The sequence below is a fragment of the Bombina bombina genome, chromosome 7 (assembly GCF_027579735.1).
Source record: "Bombina bombina isolate aBomBom1 chromosome 7, aBomBom1.pri, whole genome shotgun sequence".
Classification (NCBI taxonomy): Eukaryota; Metazoa; Chordata; class Amphibia; order Anura; family Bombinatoridae; genus Bombina; species Bombina bombina.
The window spans coordinates 389,042,223-389,063,074 of record NC_069505.1 but is presented as its reverse complement, the minus strand read 5'-3'; the positions used below and the strand labels follow the sequence as shown (position 1 = coordinate 389,063,074).

General features: G+C 35.9%; 1 protein-coding gene across 1 annotated transcript in view; it reads left to right on the top strand.

Moving 5' to 3' along the window:
• Nucleotides 1-20,272, top strand: part of RRP9 (ribosomal RNA processing 9, U3 small nucleolar RNA binding protein) — a 36,937-nt gene extending 16,665 nt beyond the window's left edge. The window contains exons 10-15 of the mRNA XM_053689027.1: nucleotides 278-412; nucleotides 9,350-9,412; nucleotides 9,535-9,680; nucleotides 13,359-13,438; nucleotides 15,629-15,702; nucleotides 20,090-20,272. Coding sequence (XP_053545002.1) covers nucleotides 278-412; nucleotides 9,350-9,412; nucleotides 9,535-9,680; nucleotides 13,359-13,438; nucleotides 15,629-15,702; nucleotides 20,090-20,180 — 589 coding nt within the window. The 3' untranslated portion in view covers nucleotides 20,181-20,272. The remainder of the gene's footprint in view (nucleotides 1-277; nucleotides 413-9,349; nucleotides 9,413-9,534; nucleotides 9,681-13,358; nucleotides 13,439-15,628; nucleotides 15,703-20,089) is intronic.
• Nucleotides 20,273-20,852: the final 580 nt, after the last annotated feature.

Below are 20,852 nucleotides of genomic sequence, written 5' to 3'. Positions count from 1 at the left end.
GTCTGGAGACTTGAGCCTGAATTAGCTCCTCCAAACATGGCAAATGGTGACTGAAGTTTGGCTATTTTAAATACAATTGCAGGAAAAATTATCATTTGTTTTAAAAATGTTTAGACATGGCTGGTATGTTCTATAGCAAGATAACAGAAATGCCTTGTAACTACTGTCTCTTTAATTCTGCTATACCCTAACTGGCCTCAGTATAGAAGAAAACCTAGGTTACAACATGGCAGCTCTTATTTTTTTATGTTCACTAAAACTTTAATCTTTTGTCCAGATTCGGTCACCAAGATGCCATCACCGGATTGGACAGTTTAAGCCGGGAGAGATGTGTTACAGTAGGGGGCCGAGACAGAACCTTGAGAGTATGGAAGATTGCAGAGGAGACACAGCTGGTGTTCAGTGGGCATGAGTGAGTACAAGCAGGGGGGATATGGGAGGGAGAATGCTTTATTTTTACATTAAATTTAAGGCCCCTGGCTTTAAAATCTTGTGAATGGAAAAGCATATTATAACAACAGTCCACCTGAAATTTTTATTGTTTAAAAAGATAGATAATCCCTTTATTATCCATTCTCCAGTTTTGCATAACAAACACGGTCATATTAATAAATTTTTTACCTCTGCGATTACTTTTTATCTAAGCCTCTGCAGACTGTCCCCTTATTTCAGTTCTTTTGACAGACATGCAGTTTTGCCAATCATTGCTGACTCATAAATAAGTCCACGAGAGTGAGCACAATGTTATCTATATGGCACACATGAACCAGCGCGCTCTCTAGCTGGGAAACTGTCAAAATGCACTGAGATAAGAGGCGGCCCTCAAGAGCTTAGACATTTGCATATGAGCCTACCTAGGTTTAGCTTTCAACAAAGAATAGTAAATGGGACATGTAATTTTAAACAACTTTCCGATCTGAGGGCCAGAATACTAGTGGTGCTTTAAGTTTACACAAGCGAAAAGGGGTTTATCGCGGGTGTTTGCATGGATCGGGTTTTCCTGCTCGTATTGCAAGTTGAAAGTGAACGCGTGAGCGCAATCACAATTTATGCTACAATGATTACTGCGTCCTCAGAGCTCTGGTTAACTGTTTTGTGAAAAAAAACCGTGTCACAAAACGCATCAAAAATACATTACAAAGTACGATTACACCCATAATAACACTATCTAATAAAATGATTAAAAAGCATATTGAACAAAAAAAAGTTATAAGGGCTCAATGATATGAGGTATCAGGTGTTACAAAGTACTTTAACCTTAAGATATATACATGTCTAAAGATGTATTTACTGACCAATATACACATATAAACAAATATACATGTCTGTCTAAAGATGTATTTACTGACCAATATACACATATAAACAAATATACATGTCTGTCTAAAGATGTATTTACTGACCAATATACACATATAAACAAATGTATATGTCTGTCTAAAGATGTATTTACTGACCAATATACACATATAAACAAATATACATGTCTGTCTAAAGATGTATTTACTGACCAATATACACATATAAACAAATATACATGTCTGTCTAAAGATGTATTTACTGACCAATATACACATATAAACAAATATACATGTCTGTCTAAAGATGTATTTACTGACCAATATACACATATAAACAAATATACATGTCTGTCTAAAGATGTATTTACTGACCAATATACACATATAAACAAATGTATATGTCTGTCTAAAGATGTATTTACTGACCAATATACACATATAAACAAATATACATGTCTGTCTAAAGATGTATTTACTGACCAATATACACATATAAACAAATATACATGTCTGTCTAAAGATGTATTTACTGACCAATATACACATATAAACAAATATACATGTCTGTCTAAAGATGTATTTACTGACCAATATACACATATAAACAAATATACATGTCTGTCTAAAGATGTATTTACTGACCAATATACACACATAAACAAATATACATGTCTGTCTAAAGATGTATTTACTGACCAATATACACATATAAACAAATATACATGTCTGTCTAAAGATGTATTTACTGACCAATATACACATATAAACAAATATACATGTCTGTCTAAAGATGTATTTACTGACCAATATACACATATAAACAAATATACATGTCTGTCTAAAGATGTATTTACTGACCAATATACACATATAAACAAATATACATGTCTGTCTAAAGATGTATTACTGACCAATATACACATATAAACAAATATACATGTCTGTCTAAAGATGTATTTACTGACCAATATACACATATAAACAAATATACATGTCTGTCTAAAGATGTATTTACTGACCAATATACACATATAAACAAATATACATGTCTGTCTAAAGATGTATTTACTGACCAATATACACATATAAACAAATATACATGTCTGTCTAAAGATGTATTTACTGACCAATATACACATATAAACAAATATACATGTCTGTCTAAAGATGTATTTACTGACCAATATACACATATAAACAAATATACATGTCTGTCTAAAGATGTATTTACTGACCAATATACACATATAAACAAATATACATGTCTGTCTAAAGATGTATTTACTGACCAATATACACATATAAACAAATATACATGTCTGTCTAAAGATGTATTTACTGACCAATATACACATATAAACAAATATACATGTCTGTCTAAAGATGTATTTACTGACCAATATACACATATAAACAAATATACATGTCTGTCTAAAGATGTATTTACTGACCAATATACACATATAAACAAATATACATGTCTGTCTAAAGATGTATTTACTGACCAATATACACATATAAACAAATATACATGTCTGTCTAAAGATGTATTTACTGACCAATATACACATATAAACAAATATACATGTCTGTCTAAAGATGTATTTACTGACCAATATACACATATAAACAAATATACATGTCTGTCTAAAGATGTATTTACTGACCAATATACACATATAAACAAATATACATGTCTGTCTAAAGATGTATTTACTGACCAATATACACATATAAACAAATATACATGTCTGTCTAAAGATGTATTTACTGACCAATATACACATATAAACAAATATACATGTCTGTCTAAAGATGTATTTACTGACCAATATACACATATAAACAAATATACATGTCTGTCTAAAGATGTATTTACTGACCAATATACACATATAAACAAATATACATGTCTGTCTAAAGATGTATTTACTGACCAATATACACATATAAACAAATATACATGTCTGTCTAAAGATGTATTTACTGACCAATATACACATATAAACAAATATACATGTCTGTCTAAAGATGTATTTACTGACCAATATACACATATAAACAAATATACATGTCTGTCTAAAGATGTATTTACTGACCAATATACACATATAAACAAATATACATGTCTGTCTAAAGATGTATTTACTGACCAATATACACATATAAACAAATGTATATGTGGATTGGAGTCTTTCACAGTTAAAGGGACATGAAACCCAAAAAAATTATTTCATGATTCAATTTTAAACAACTATCTAATTTACTTCTATTATCTAATCTGTTTTATTCTCTTGGTATTGTTTGTTGAAGGAGCAGCAATGCACTACTGGTTTCTAACTGAACACGTGGGTGAGCCAATGACAATCTGTTTATATGTGCAGCCACCAATCAGCAGCTAGAACCTAGGTTCTCTGCTGCTCCTGAACTTACCTAGATAAACATTTCAGCAAAGGATAACAAGAGAAAGAAGCAAATTAAATAATACAAGTAAATTGGAAGGTTGTTTGAAATTGTATTCTCTATCTGAATCATGAAAAAAAAAATTGGGGTTTCATGGCCCTTTAACCCCTTAACGACCGAGGACGTGCAGGGTACGTCCTCAAAAAAAAGGCAGTTAATGCCTGAGAACGTACCCTACACGTCCTCGGTGTGGAAAGCAGCTGGAAGCGATCCTGCTCGCTTCCAGCTGCTTTCCGGTTATTGCAGTGATGCCTCGATATGGAGGCATCCTGCAATAACCCCCCTTGGCCATCCGATGCAGAGAGAGCCACTCTGTGGCCCTCTCTGCACCGGACATCGGTGGCCGGTATCGTTGGTGGGTGGGAGCAAGTCTGGGAGGCGGGTGGGCGGCCATCGATGTGCCCAGTGGAGTGGAGGGGGGCGGGATCGGGGGCGGGAGGGGCGGGAGCGCGCACGGGAGCGCGCGCGTGCACGGGGCGGGAGCGGGAGGGAACCGCTACACTACAGAAAAATCAAGTACTTGAATTAACTTTTTTGAAAGCTGTAAATAACAGCTAAAAGATGTGGAAGGGGTGGGGGGTTGATCTTGGGGGGGGGGGGGGGGGGAAGCTACACTGCAGAAAAGGGTTTTTATTTAAAAAAAAAGGCACATTATTCACTAAACTGGGTACTGGCAGACAGCTGCCAGTACCCAAGATGGCGCCCATTAAGGCAGAGGGGGAGGGTTAGAGAGCTCTTTGGTGGGGGATCAGTAAGGCTGGGGGCTAAGGGGGGATCCTACACAGCAGCATATGTAAATATGCTAAAAAAAATTAAAAAAACCCCCAAATATAGCTTTTATTTTAGTACTGGCAGAGTTTCTGCCAGTACTTAAGATGGCGGGGACAATTGGGGGGTGGGGGAGGGAAGAGAGCTGTTTGGGAGAGATCAGGGGGTCTCATGTTTCAGGTGGGAGGCTGAGCTCTACACTAAAGCTAAAATTAACCCTGCAAGCTCCCTACAAGCTACATAATTAACCCCTTCACTGCTAGCCATAATACACGTGTGAAATGCAGCGGCATTTGGCGGCCTTCTAATTACCAAAAAAGCAACGCCAAAGCCATATATGTCTGCTATTTCTGAACAAAGGGGATCCCAGAGAAGCATTTACAACCATTTGTGCCATAATTGCACAAGCTGTTTGTAAATGATTTCAGTGAGAAACCTAAAATTGTGAAAAATGTAATGTTTTTTTTAATTTGATCGCGTTTGGCGGTGAAATGGTGGCATGAAATATACCAAAATGGGCCTAGATCAATACTTGGGGTTGTCTACTACACTACACTAAATCTAAAATTAACCCTAGAAGCTCCCTACATGCTCCATAATTAACCCCTTCACTGCTGGGCATAATATACGTGTAGTGCGCAGTGGCATTTAGCAGCCTTCTAATTACTAAAAAGCAACGCCAAAGCCATATATGTCTGCTATTTCTGAACAAAGGGGATCCCAGAGAAGAATTTACAACCATTTAAGCCATAATTGCACAAGCTGTTTGTAAATAATTTCAGTGAGAAACCAAAAGTTTGTGAAAAAATTTGTAAAAAAGTGAACGATTTTTTGTATTTAATCGCATTTGGCGGTGAAATGGTGGCATGAAATATACCAAAATGGGCCTAGATCAATACTTTGGGATGTCTACTAAAAAAAATTATATACATGTCAATGGATATTCAGAGATTCCTGAAAGATATTAGTGTTCTAATGTAACTAGCGCTAATTTTGAAAAATAATGGTTTGGAAATAGCAAAGTGCAACTTGTATTTATGGCCCTATAACTTACAAAAAAAGCAAAGAATATGTAAACATTGGGTATTTCTAAACTCAGGACAAAATTTAGAAACTATTTAGCATGGGTGTTTTTTGGTGGTTGTAGATGTGTAACAGATTTTGGGGGTCAAAGTTAGAAAAAGTGTGTTTTTTTCAATTTTTTCCTCATATTTTATAATTTTTTTTATAGTAAATTATAAGATATGATGAAAATAATGGTATCTTTAGAAAGTTCATTTAATGGCGAGAAAAACGGTATATAATATGTGTGGGTACAGTAAATGAGTAAGATGAAAATTACAGCTAAACACAAACACCGCAAAAATGTAAAAATAGCCTTGGTCCCAAACGGACAGAAAATGGAAAAGTGCTGTGGTCATTAAGGGGTTAAAGGGACACTGAACCCAATTTTTTTCTTTCATGATTCAGATAGAGCATGCAATTTTAAGCAGCTTTCTAATTTACTCCTCCTATCAATTTTTCTTCGTTCTCTTGCTATCTTTTAAAAAAAAAAAAAGAATGCATCTAAGCTTTTTTTTGGGTTCAGAACTCTGGATAGCACTTTTTTATTGGTGGATGAATTTATCCACCAATCAGCAAGGGCAACCCAGGTTGTTCACCAAAAATGGGCCGACATCTAAACTCGCATTCTTGCATTTCAAATAAAGATACTAAGAGAATGAAAAAAATTGATAATAGGAGTAAATTAGAAAGTTACTTAAAATGTCATGCTCTATCTAAATCACAAAAGAAACAAATTTGGGTTCAGTGTCCCTTTAAGTAGATGAAAACATGTAAATCATATTTATGCAATATTCATATTAGTGTTATACTGTCTATGTAATATTTCACATTCCTATGTTCTGCACATAGCATAATATGTTCTTAGTATTTATAAATAGATATTTGTGCAAAAAAAATCAGATGTGTGTAAAAATATGAATATTTCACATAGATGAAATCTCTATTTATTCATAAACACATATTTTCATGTCGGCTTAGGGCACTTGAGAATATGCAGGGTGTTATGTTATTTTTCTACTTTTTGCTCCATTGACTTCTATGAGGGAATAGGTTATCACGCACACAACTTTTTACTTTCAACTTGTAATACGAACGCAACCCGACAAGCTCAAAAAGCTTCTAGCTCAGTTAACGATCGAGTGGGAGTGTTAAATAGCGCTCCACTTGTAATCTGAACCGTGAAAGTTTAATTTTGACTAGGGCTGTGAGTTTTGCAGTGATATGGGATGTGTACCCAGTCAAGTTTGAGGGGGCATTCAATTTCCATGTTTTGTATGTAAAAATAACTACATTTATATATTTTGTATGTGTATGTCCTACTCTTGCAGTCACAAGTGATGTCCAGCAGGTGTCTCCCTTTTCTAACTTTTAGCCCATTAAAATGTGTTTCCATTCATTTTAACTGAATTGCCTTACAATCCTGAAACGGTTAATGTGCTGGTGGGGTAGAGAATAAATATGTTACTGTGTGATCTTATTGATTTCCCTATGGGTGACCCAATTTAAAGAGATATTGTACAGTAATTATTTTCTCCCCTATTCCATTTACCTGCTGGTTGTGCATTTGTCTAATATAAATTAACTCCTTTTTACCTTTTACTTTGTAATTTTCTGCTTTTCCTGTTGAAACCACCTCCTATACTGAAAATGTTAATACTGCAGTATTGTCTGTAGATAAGGTAAATAAACAATAGGTAGTATCTTAAATAAAAATCTCAGCTGGGAGGATGTTGAGAGAGACCAACCAATTTACATGAGTTAAACACACAGGTATAGACCAATAATACTGCTGCAATTCGAAAATGAAAGCATTTTCTTATTGTGGTTTTATATTTATTGCATATTTGTATACTTGTCTGCAGTCTTCCAGCCATTCAGTTCAGTGAAGTTATAGGTCATCTATTTTACGTAAATAGCAGCTCACTCCTATACTGCTATAATAGCTTGTTGCCAAGGCGATCATATTATTTGACCCGTGCACGTTCACTTTTGGTACTGTTGCATGTAAATTTACTAATACCACCCCCTTAAGCAAGGAGCAAGTATGCAACCATGGAAATGTGCTGCTTTTCAAGTAAACAGTACAGGCAATACGGCCCCAATCCATAACATGGGTGAGAGAAAAAAACGGCAAAGTATTAATCTAGGCCCATTTTGGTATATTTCATGCCACCATTTCACCACCAAATGCGATATAATAAAAAAAAAAAAAATTGACTTTTTTTTTTACAAACTTTGGGTTTCTCATTGAAAATATTTACAAACACCTTGTGCAATTATGACACAAATGATTATAAAAGGCTCTCTGTGATCCCTTTTTGTTCAGAAATAGCAGACATGTATGGCTTTGCCATTGCTTTTCGGGTAATTAGAAGGCCGCTAAATGCCGCTGAGCACAACACTTCTATTCCGGGCAGTGAAGGGGTTAATCAGGTAGTTTGTAAGTTTAATTTTACCTTTAGTATAGAAGTTAGACTCACACTTCCACCCCCTGATCCATAACTGATCTCACCCAAACAGCTCTCTTCCCTCCACCACTGGTCCCCCTCCATCTTAAGTACTGGCAGACAGTCTGCTAGTATGCAGTTTTACACTTTTTTTTTTCTCCCCCTTTAGTGTAGCCCCCTCCCAGATTGAGTTGCCACTCTCTAATCCCCCTCCACTATGAGTCCCTCCTTCCCACTCACTGCCGCTCTAAAAAAAATAAATTCTGTAGCTGTCCCGTCCCGCTCCAGCGATGGGCCGCCCCCCTCCTAACCCTCCCACACCACCAACGATCGGCACCACCGATGCAGTTTTTTAGCAAGATCGCGTCAGAGAGCAGGGTACGGCACTAGTCGTTAAAGGGGTTAAATTGAAAGATCGCCGAAAATGTAGGCAGTAAAAACACTTATACCATACATATAAATTAAAGTTGCACCGATACCATTTTTTTATGACTGAGTACAAGTACCGATACTTGTTTTCAAATACTCGCCGATACCAATTACCGATACTTTTTTTTTAATGTCATGTGACAGTTTACCAAGCACAATACAGACTAATTATTTAAGATTCCTTCTTTATAATTATAAAGGGCTGTAATTCAAAAGACATTATGAAATAATAAAACAGTTCACTGAACACGTTTATAAATAAAAAATATTACAATAAAATATTACATTTAAAGGGGTGATGCAATTGGGTTGTAGGGCTGTTATATAACATCAATCTGACATTTGTATGGAGGGTCGACTCTAAGTTGAACAGTCTTTCACTTTCCACACTACTGCATGGGGCAGAAAGATATTTTTGGGCCATTTTAGCCAGAGCTGGAAATCTGTTTATTAACTGCCCAGTACACAGTGATATCTCCTACAACAATACAAATAACAGCAATTTGTATTGACAGAACAGTAGTAAACAATTTTTAGTTTAGTCTCCACTTTAAAGTTTAAAATGGGAACATGCAGTTTTTAAAAAACGCCACAAGATAGCATATGGGTAGGAAGTAGAGGTATCGGTTTAAGTATCGGTGCATTTGCACGAGTAAAAGTACTCATGCAAATACTTGGTATCGGTACCGATACTAGTATCGGTATCGGTGCATCCCTAATATAAATGCCAGTTTAAGAGTTCTCAGCAGTGCGTTGGGCATAGCTGATCACCATATAGTTCTGTGTCCCTTTTTTAAGAGTTTTTAAACTGCAAAAAAAAGAAATGCTGACACATATATTATTGTCTAATGAAAATTTTGATTTCTGCTTTCTCAGAGGATCCATTGACTGCATACGGCTAATTAATGAGGAGCACATGGTGACCGGTGCGGACGATGGGTGAGTATGGAATTTTCCTCCTTTTTTTTACTGCCTTGTAGGTAACTGATATCGTATATCAACTTCTCCTTTTTTTATTTAATGCATTTATCATTCCACGCCTCGTCTTGCATTCATCACAGGTCTATTGCGCTATGGAGCGTGTCCAAAAAGAAACCACTGTCTCAGGTGAAATGTGCTCATGGTAACCATGGAGACAGTGGTCTGGAGCAGCCATACTGGATATCCTCTGTATCCGCTGTACTAAACAGTGACGTAGTAGCCTCAGGTATGTGGGTAACTCATCGTGTTGTGTATGTGTGTCACTATAAATAAAGTAATGTTTTGTTGTTGCTTTTGTGTGTTTTTGTTTTTTTTGTTTCCTGTTGTTGCTCAATATAGAAATATTTTTTTATATTGAAATAATATCAAGTCCTACCTTACCTCGGGCAATAGATCACTTAAAGGGTCATTAAACACTAAATAAATGCTAGATAGAATGATGCAGTCTGAGAATAACATGTAGGTGTATTTTTTAACCCCTTAAGGACTTCAGACTAAAACTTCCCCAGAAGACCAGAGCATTTTTAGCATTTTTGCCATTACTACATTTAAACAGAAATGGCACTTTTTTTTTTTATATATATATTTACCTATTAAAACTATAAAAACAAATTTAGTAGACAACCCAAAGTATTGATCTAAGCCCATTTTGGTATATGTCATGCCACCATTTCACCGCCAAATGAGATCAAATAAAATAAAATAAATAAAATCGTTCACTTTTTTACTAACTTTAGGTTTCTCACTGAAATGATTTACAAACAGCTTGTGCAATCATGGCACAAATGGTTGTAAATGCTTCTCTGGGGTCCCCTTTGTTCAGAAATAGCAGACATATATGGCTTTGCCATTGCTTTTTGGTAATTAGAAGGCCGCTAATTGCAGCTGCGCACCATGCTTTTATTATCCCCAGCAGTGAAAGGGTTAATCAGGTAGTTTGTAAGGTTAATTTTAGCTTCAGTGTAGAGATTACCCTCCCATCTGATACGTCCCACTCCCTGATCCCTATTGATCCCTCTCAAACAGCTCTCTTCCCTCCCCCACACCCTCCCATCTGATACGTCCCACTCCCTGATCCCTATTGATCCCTCTCAAACAGCTCTCTTCCCTCCCCCACACCCCAATTGTCACTCCTATCTTAAAGGAACATGAAACCCAAAAAATGTCTTTCATGATTCAGATAGATCATACAATTTTAAACATTTCAATTTACTTATTTAAAGGGCCACTGTAAGTAAATATTTTCTATGCATGTTACTAACTAACTACCCCAAATACACTTTTTATCAATAGCATTTCATTAATATATCTCTACCGTATATCAGAAATCTTGTCTGCAAATTTAATTGCTTTCCAAACCCACGTGGGTATCATTTGCTCTGTACCAATCCGTTTACAATACCTAGGTTTCAAAATGGTGCTTTAAACACAAAGTTATTGGTTTAAGTATTTTGAACATGCAGTGCTGAAAATAGTGGGCAGGATAACGTGACATCATCGGCGAATAAAAGATATAACTTTTAGAACGTTATGAAACTTCGTTTTGGAGAAAATATAGGTCAGTAGGTTTTAATTAATGTTTATTAACTTTAATATGTTGTTTAGCTTAAAAAATTATAACAGAAAGTAATCCTTTAATTTGCTTGCTTCTTTTGTTATCCTTTGCTGAAAGGTTTATCTATGTAAGCTCAGGAGCAGCAAAGAACCTAGGTTCTAGCTGCTGATTGGTGGCTGCATATATATACTGATTGACATTGGCTCCTCTACCATTTGTTCAGTTAGAAACCAGTAGTGCATTGATGCTCCTTCAACAATGATACCAAGCGAATGAAGCAATTTTTTTTTAATAATAAAATATATTTGTTTAAATATATTTTCTGCAGTGTAGGATCCCCCCCCTCCAAACAGCTCTCTAAACCTCCGCCATCTTAGGACAGTACCAAGTTTTTTTTGTTTTTTTTCTGTATTGTAGCTGCCCTCCCTCATTACCATTGCCCACTTTCTTCTTCCCACTCATTGCCGGCCGCTCTACACTTTTTTTTTTTTTTTTTTTTTTTTCCTTTTCTTACGAAGCGTAGTGGTGCCTCCCTCCTTACCCTCCCACCCGCCAGCGATCGGCACCACCGCTGTCTGATGCAGAGACTCTGCAACTCTATTTCTGCAGTGCCCCACTTGGGCATGCAGAAATAGCGAGATCACGCTACTTTTAGCGAGATCGCTGCAGAGAGAAGCCCCAGAGAAACTTATTTTTATATATACAGTTTAAACACTTTGAGTAATATAAAATGATAATGTCCATTTAAAGAACAGTAAACATTGTTATTACGAGACATTTCTGCTGTGTTGCTATAGAATAACATATCAGCCAATTCTTAACATTTTTAAAGCAAATTAAATAACTTTTACTGGATTTATTTTTCGATAGATAAACTCCACCCACCATTAGCCAATCTGGGCTTTAGTTCAGACGACAAAGTTAGTATGAAGCAAATTGTTTTGCTGCTGTTATCTGATAAAGCCAATTAGAGACCTATATGTAGCAGGGTTAGCCTTAAAAAGTCAGCAAGGTGCATTTCAAGTTCTGAGATTTAGAAATTGCTCAGTTTTCATTGCTAAATTACACTAAAAGGGGGCAAAATTAACAAAAATATATTGCAAAGTTGTTTTTCATACACATAACTAAACATTTTATAATAAAAATCTTCAAGCTGTTTACTGTCCCTTTAAAGGGACACTGAACCCAAATTTTTTCTTTCATGATTCAGCTAGTGCATGGAATTTCAGATACCTGCAGTGTAACCTAGATTCCGAAATGGCAGCTCCCATGATTAGGGGAAGGTGCATGGTGTTGTATTTAGTGTTTAAAGGGACACTAAACCAAAATCTTTTCTTTCATGACTCAGAGCATGCAATTTTAAGCAACTTTCTAATTTACTCCTATTATCAATTTTTCTTCATTCTCTTGGTATCTTTATTTTAAAAGCAGGAATGTAAATCCTAGCAGCCAGCCCATTTTAGGTTCAGCATCATGGATAGCACTTGCTTATTGGAGGCTGACATTTACCCACCAATAAGCAAGCATAACCCAAGTTCTCAACCAAAAATGGTCCGGCTCCTATGCATCACATTTCTGCTTTTTAAATAAAGATAGCAAGAGAATGAAGAAAAATTGATAGTAGGAGTAAATTAGAGCGTGCAAATTTAATCAACATTCTATCTGAATCATGAAAGAAAAAAATTGGGTTTAGTGTCCCTTTAATGATGGAGGTGAATGAGACTCCTTATTGTTTTTTTCCTTTTGTGATGAATTCATTGCAAATGTCACGAGGGGCCACATCTGAATTTTGAGTTCCAGTGAACCAATTTTAAAATGTATTTAAAATAAAAAAATGATGCTATGTTTAAAAAAATAAAAATGTTTTAAATGGAAATGTATGGTTTTGTACACGTGTCATGATCTGTCTAGTGTAATAGTGTGATTTTATTTATTGTGTAGATTTTATTTATTTTGTCCTATTTTTAATTCTAATATAAAATCCTCCGTCACTACACACTAAGGTTATAATAAGATCAAAGCACTGAAAAATCTCTCCCTGGTTTAGATGTGCAGTATTCAGTTTGACGAGGTGGCCCCGGGCTTGTAGTTGGATGAGCTTGGACTATACCCACAATAGCTACTTTAATTACTGGGTTATTTGTTTTTAACTTCTGCATATTATAGGTGACGTGTTAAGATTACTCCATATTATCCTGCGTTTTTATTATGTGTCTGCCCTCTTGTGCTATGTGATTTCTGCAAGGACAGCAGTAACTATATGTGTCTGTATTATCTTGTATCATTGAGCTTATTTTCCCCAAGGCTTTTTGTTTCCTTCTCATTTACGGATCATGTTGTGTGTCACAGGGTCTCACGATGGCTCCGTCCGGCTTTGGCGCTGTGGGGAAGCTTTCCGAAGCTTGCACCCCCTCTATACTGTCCCTCTGGTAAGTGATATGCTGTGGCTCTTAAAGGAACACACAGAAAATGTATATTTATCTCACATTTTTTTTATTATTATAATACTGTAATCTATGTTGACAAATCCTTTTTAAATTATGGAAAAAAATAATGAACTGCATTCATTAAAATAATTCAAATGCAAGCTAACATAGGACAGCTGGATAGGTCTAACCCGTCTGAAGTTAATTTAAAAAAAAACTTCTTAAAGGGACAGTCAACACCAGAATTTTTTTTGTTTTAAAAGATAGATAATCCCTTTATTATCCATTCCCCAGTTTTGCATAACCAACACAGTTATAATAATACACTTTTTACCTCTGTGATTAACTTGTATCTAAGCATCTTCTGACAAACCCCTGATCACATGACATTTTATTTATTATCTATTGACTTTCATTTTAGCCAATTAGTGCAGTGTCTGCCACAATCCACGGGCGTGCTCACAATGTTATCTATATGGTTTACCTGAACTAGCTCTCCCCTGCTGTGAAAAGCAAATACAAAAGCATGTGATTAGAGGCGGCCTTCAAGGGCTTAGAAATTATCATATGAGCCTTCCTAGGTCTAGCTTTCAACTAAGAATACCAAAAGAACAAAGCAAAATTGGTGATAAAAGTAAATTGGAAAGTTGTTTAAAATTACATGCCCTATTTGAAACATGAAAGGTTTTTTTGGACTTGACTGTCCCTTTTATAAATTCGTCCCCTTTATTTTTTTTTATTTTTTTTTTTTGAGACCAAGGATACAGTCTATAGGACAGATGTAGGAGTATGTTGATAAAATGGGAGAATATAGTTTTTGATTGTCTTTAGTAAGGGAGGGAAAGTGATGAGAATATTAGTCGGGAGGTGTTATATACAGTCTGACGTTTTTTTTGTTTTTTTGTTTTTTTTGTGATACATATTTGTTGAAAAGGGTTCTAAATAAATGAGGATGACGATTTTTTTTTTCTTTATATAACAGAAGTCCTACTTTACGTATGTGTAGCTCGAACTTTTAGATAGAAAGTCTAGTTGCAAATATAAACTACTTTTATATATTGGAAATTTATATTTTATTTTTTGGTCTATTTTTGTTGTTATCTGTACATATAAGAAGGTTTTAGATAACGGGGGATGGTGGTCCTATTTTTTTTTTTTTTACTTCTGAAAATCTGTTTGTATATATAAACCTTTAGATATTTGAGAATTATGGTCTTTGCCTGAGCATCCATGTTAACAGTTTTATGTTATCACTGTATTTAATGTTATGTCTATATTTTAACTTCTATTAAAAATAGTTAATAATATATAGTATTTTTATTTTTTAATATTGATAATATTTGTAAAAATAAATAAATCATTTTATGTTATTTTTATTATTAACAATACCTTTTCATGTGTCTTAAAGGACCAGTAAACAGTAGAATTGCATAATCAACAAATGCAAGATAACAAGACAATACAATAGCATTTACTCTGATTTTCAAATGAGTAGTAGATTATTTTTTTCTAACAAATGTCAGTTATGTCTATTTCCGCTCCCCATGTGACAGCCATCAGCCAATCACAAATGCATATACGTATAGTCTGTGAATTCTTGCACATGCTCAGTAGGAGCTGGTGACTCAAAAAGTGTAAATATAAAAAGACTGTGCACATTTTTTTTTTCTCAATGGAAGTAAATTGGAAAGTTGTTTAAACTTTCATGATTCAGATATAGTATGTAATTTTAATTTGACCTGAGTGTCCCTTTAAGGCTGCAGAGTATTTAACAATGTATAAGATTGTTACAGATATTGTTGCAAACACTGCTGCCATATAATGCTCAGGACATGTGCACACTCCTGATGCTACCTAGTTAGGGCTGTGCGATATGGGGGAAAACAACAAATATGATTTTTTTTTTTTGATATTTTTTTTTTATGAAATGTGATTTTATTAAAATATTTTTAAACGTACATTTTGCATTAGCCTCATATAGAGATTAATTGTACAACCCTACTACCTAAGTATGCTTTTCAGTAAAGGAGAGCAAAATACATTTAACAAAAGTAAATGTGAAAGTTGTACAAAGCTTTCATGGTTCAGGTGATGTGTATATAATTTTACAATTTGACTGACATGCATTTGAGGTTAATATTCTTTTAAATGTTAGGAGTAAAATGAGCAAGCTTTTTATTTCTCTCTTTTCAGGTCGGGTTTGTGAACAGTTTGCAGTTTTCCAGCACCGCTGATTTCCTGGTTGCAGGAGTGGGGCAGGAACATCGGTGAGTGATTTAAAGCATTTAAAGGGACATGAAACCCAAATATTTTATTTTGTGATTTAGATAGAGCATGGCATTTTAAACATCTTTCTAATTTACTTCTATTATCTAATTTGCTTCATTCTCTTGATCTCCTTTGCTGAAAAGCATACCAAAATAGGCTCAGTAGCTGCTGATTGGTGGCTGCACTTAGATGCCTTGTGTGATTGGCTCACCCATGTGCATTGCTTTTTCTTCAACAAAGGATATCTAAATAATAAAGCAAATTTTATAATAGAATTAAAATTAAATGTTTCAAATAGAGAATACAATCTGAATCATGAAAGAAAGATTTGGGGTTTAATGTCCCTTTAATCCCTTAACGTCCGAGGACGTGCCAGGTACGTCCTACAAAAAACTACCCTTAACGATCAAGGACGTGCCTGACACGTCATCTGGGGTTTGAAGCTCTGGAAGCGATCCTGATCGCTTCCAGCAGCTTGTAAGGTATTGCTGTGATGCCTCGATATTGAGGCATCACTGCAATACCTTTTTTTTGGCACACTGATGCAGAGAGAGCCACTCTGTGGCCCTCTCTGCATCGGCCAGCGATGGTGCCGATTGTTGGTGTGTGGGAGCAGCTGCAGGGAGGTGGGTGGGCTGCCCATCGCTGGCAAACTTCAGGCCAGCAGTTGGAAACGATTGTCAGATGCGCACGTGGGGGTGTGTGCGCACACGTACACCCGCGATCTGGATAGTCTAAAAATTTCAAGTGATGGGTGGGAGAAGGGGGAAATAATTTTTACCAAATAGATCTGGGAGGGGGTAGGGAGGGGGGCAGCTACACTGAAGAAAAACAGTGGTTTCTTTTTTAAAAAAGCCACATTTAAAATCAAAGTGGGTACTGGCAGACAGCTGCCAGTACCCAAAATGGTGGAAAATAGTAGGGGGGAACAATGCGGTTGAGGGCTAAGGGGGGATCCTACACAGCAGATTATATATATTTTAAAAAAATTGAAAAAGAGCCTTTTATTTTACTACTGGCAGACTTAAGATGGCGGAGACAATTGTGGGGGAGGGATCAGGGGGTGGGGTGTGTCAGGTGGGAGGCTGATCTCTACACTAAAGCTAAAATTAACTTTCACTGCTGGGCCTAATACAAGTGTGGTGCGCAGCGGCATTTAGCGGGCTTCTAATTACCAAAAAGTAATGCCACAGCCATAAATGTCTGCTATTTCTGAACATAGGGGATCCGAGAGAAGCATTTTACAACCATTTGTGCCATAATTGCACAAGCTATTTGTAAATAATTTCAATGAGAAACCTAAAGTTTGTGAAAAAGTGAACAATTTTTTTTTTATTTGATCGCATTTGGCGGTGAAATGGTGGCATGAAATATACCAAAGTGGGCCTAGATCAATACTTTGGGTTATCTACTAAAAAAAATATATATACATGTCAAGGGATATTCAGGGATTCCTGAAAGATATCAGTGTCCCAATGTAACTAGCGCTAATTTTTGGAAAAAAAATGGTTTGGAAATAGCAAAGTGCTACTTGTACTTATTGCCCTATAACTTGCAAAGAACATGTAAACATTGGGTATTTCTAAACTCAGGACAACATTTAGAAACTATTTAGCATGGGTGGTTTTTGGTGGTTGTAGATGTGTAACAGATTTTGGGGGTCAAAATTAGAAAGTGTTTTTTTTTTTTTCCAATTTTTTTCATCATATTTTATAACAAAATGTTATAGTAAATTATAAGATATGATGAAAATAATGGTATCTTTAGAAAGTGCATTTAATGGCGAGAAAAACGGTATATAATATGTGTGGGTACAGTAAAAGAGTAAGAGGAAAATTACAGCTAAACACAAACACAGCAGAAATGTAAAAATAGCCTTGGTCCCAAACGGTCAGAAAATGGAAAAGTGCTGTGGTCACTAAGGGGTTAACCCCTTCACTACCAGGTCTTTCAGAGAAAAAATTGCCCAAAATACCAGATAAGTTTTAGCATTTTTGCTATCACTCCATTTAAACAAAAATAGAGCCTTTTTTGTTTTTTATTTACCTGTCAAAACTTATTATATATTTTTTAAGTGAAAGGTGGCTGTGTGCAGGTTGTGCAACGAGACTTTTGTTCAGGATACTCTTTTCTGTGTTACGTTTATATAACTGACCAAGGGAGACAACATACCGATAGCTTGCTATACACACGTTGTAATGATTGTCCTTATCTGACATACGTGTGGCTCTGACTTAACGGACGATACTGGAGATATCCGGATACAGCTTTTAAATCTGTGACTGAGCACTGCTGGCTTTTGCTTTCCTACATTGTTCTGGATGTCATTGGAGATATACACACATGAATGTGATTTTGTAAGCAACTTTGAGAAGGAATATATGTGATACTAACACGCTTGGCTTGTTCATTTAATCCTAGACTGCTGATGACCTTAGTTCCCCCTGGGAACGCCTTGGAGTTGTTTTGTTTTGTTTTCCTTCCATTTTTTGCTTTTTTCATTTTTTGTGTTTGCTTCAGTGTATTATATTAATAGGGCCCAATAATATAGAGCTGTTTAGGCTTTTAGATGGATTCTGTATTTGGATGAACAAACATTCCTATTGACACACTATAGTGTTTCTGAATCATGAACGGAAACTTTTGGCTGTCTTGCCCGTTTAACCATTTTTTAAATAAATTTTTTGCATGCCGTTTATGGTCCTTTCTATATTATTTGGGCGATAAAGTTGTTAAAATGTTTAGACATGTCAGACAAATGTTGTATTAATTTTTCATTGGCTGATACTATTGCTCATGTTTGTATTGGTGGAAAGGGACAAACCTCTAATTGTCCGGCAAGGAAAAATTAGATTACAAAGTTCTTTTTAAAGGGGAATTCAAAAAAAGTCAAAATTTAAATGCACATAGATGAATTACAACTTTGAATAGAAATACATTTACAATATAAATGTATTTAAAAAAAAAAATGCTTCTTGTAAAATTTATCACATTTTTCTCTGCACGTGCATGTGAAGCATTTATTATTATTATTATTATTATTATTATTATTATTCTTTATTTATAAAGCTCCAACAGATTCCGCAGCGCTGCCCATTGGTACAAGGATAAAAGTACAACGGAGAAACAATACAATACAACATTTTTATAGACAAATACAGGGGGAATTGAGGGCCCTATTCCCGTGGGAACTTACAATCTAGATGGGTGGGAGGATGGGAAACAGGAGGTGGGGACTGCAAAGGTGAGAATAATATTAGTGAGGAAATAGATGAGGGCAACTGTTAGGTAAGTGAAGTTTATTTGTTAATGAGTCGGGTGATAAGCTTTCCTGATGAAAAGGTCTTTAGGGAACGTTTAAAGGAGGAGAGGGTAGGGGAGAGTCTGAGTGCGTTCCAGAGGGTTGGTGCCGCACAAGAGAAGTCCTGTAGTCTAGCATGAGAGGAGGTGATGGTAGAGGATGCAAGGAGCAGGTCATTGTTGGATCTTAGGGGCGGCTGGAGTATATTTGTTGATGAGTGAGGACAGGTAGGGTGGGGCAGCATTGTTGAGGGCTTTGTAGTTCAGGGTAAAAATTTTGCATTTAATACTGCTGTGAATGGGGAGCCAGTGAAGGGACTCACAGAGAGGTGCAGCAGAAACAGAGCGTCGAGAGAGGTGGATTAGCCTTGCAAATGCATTTAGGATGGATTGAAGGGGAGAGAGGAAGGCCTGTTAGTAAGTTATTACAGTAGTCAAGTCGGGAAATTACCAGGGAGTGGATTAGCAGTTTAGTAGTTTCATCACTCAGAAACGGACAAATTTTGGAGATATTCCGTAGGTGGTTGCGGCAGGATGAAGAGAGCAATTGGATGTGGAGAATGAAGGAAATATTTGAGTCAAGCGTGACTCAGAGGCAGCGGACTTGGGGTGATGGGGAGATAGTGGTACCGCCAACAGTGATGGAAAAATTAGAAACTAGAGTAGAGTTAGAGGGGGGGATTAGACGTAGTTCGGTCTTGGACATGGTTATTATTTAGGTTTCTAGATATTCTCAGTGCACCAGCATTTTAAATACTGCAGCTGCTCAGAGCACCAGTGGGGCTTGTATCATGTCAGCAAATAACAAATTGAGTGATTACAACATGGAACAAGCACCTTAGGCTCTTTGAGCAAGTGCTGTTTAAAATGCTGGTGCACAGTGCATACTTAAATACACCTTTGAAACAGCTATAGCTTTTATTAGAAGCCATTTTTAAAAAAAATACATTTATATTGAAAAAATGCTTCTATTCAAAACTGAAATGCATCCATGTTAATTCCAATTTTGTTTGGACTATCCCTTTAAATTGTTTGTTTCCAGGAGTGCACAACGCTACAATAAATCTTTCATATTTTATGTTCCAGGCTTGGTCGTTGGTGGACGAAAAAAGAAGCAAAAAATGGGTTGTATATAATTCCCCTAAAGAGACAACAGGAGCAAACTGATGTGTCATAATTATTCGCCAACCTGGAATACCTAGACATTTCTAATCTACCCCAGAATCCTCTGTTAATATCTTTATATAATAAATCATGTTCTTAACTGTTTGTCAAGTTGTCTTGTTTCTGTGATCTGACCAGTACGTGTAGGACAAAGACACTAGAATCCAAACAGATATTTCTTTTTATTTACATTTTAACTACTGATATCAACAATTAATACAAATTAGAATTTCTGCCCTCTGATTCCTAGGGCAGTAGACCCACAACCCATCTGGCTCATTCTGTTCAAGTTCGTTAAATACTGACGGCTGGTTGCAGGGTCCAGAATGTTTATTTTGGATTAATCAGTGCTGCCTAAGGTTTGTGGTTTGACTGTGTTAAAAAAAAAATTCTCATAAATAATTAATTGAGCTTTATTAAATCCCTACTCAATATGTTGTTGGTTGGGGGTTGTCATTTAAATGGATGACCACAGACCCTTATTGTGCAGTTGCTCACATTTGGATCAAAGGAGCAATCATGTTTGTGCTTTATTCTGAGAGGTTGTTTTTTTTTATATATAATTATGTGACCCATGGTCTATCCTCAAGGACAGCAGCTGATACTGAATCGGTTACAGACGTTAGTGATTTTCTAATATGGAGTGTAATACTAAATCTTGGTTGTGAGATAATCACAACCTTGT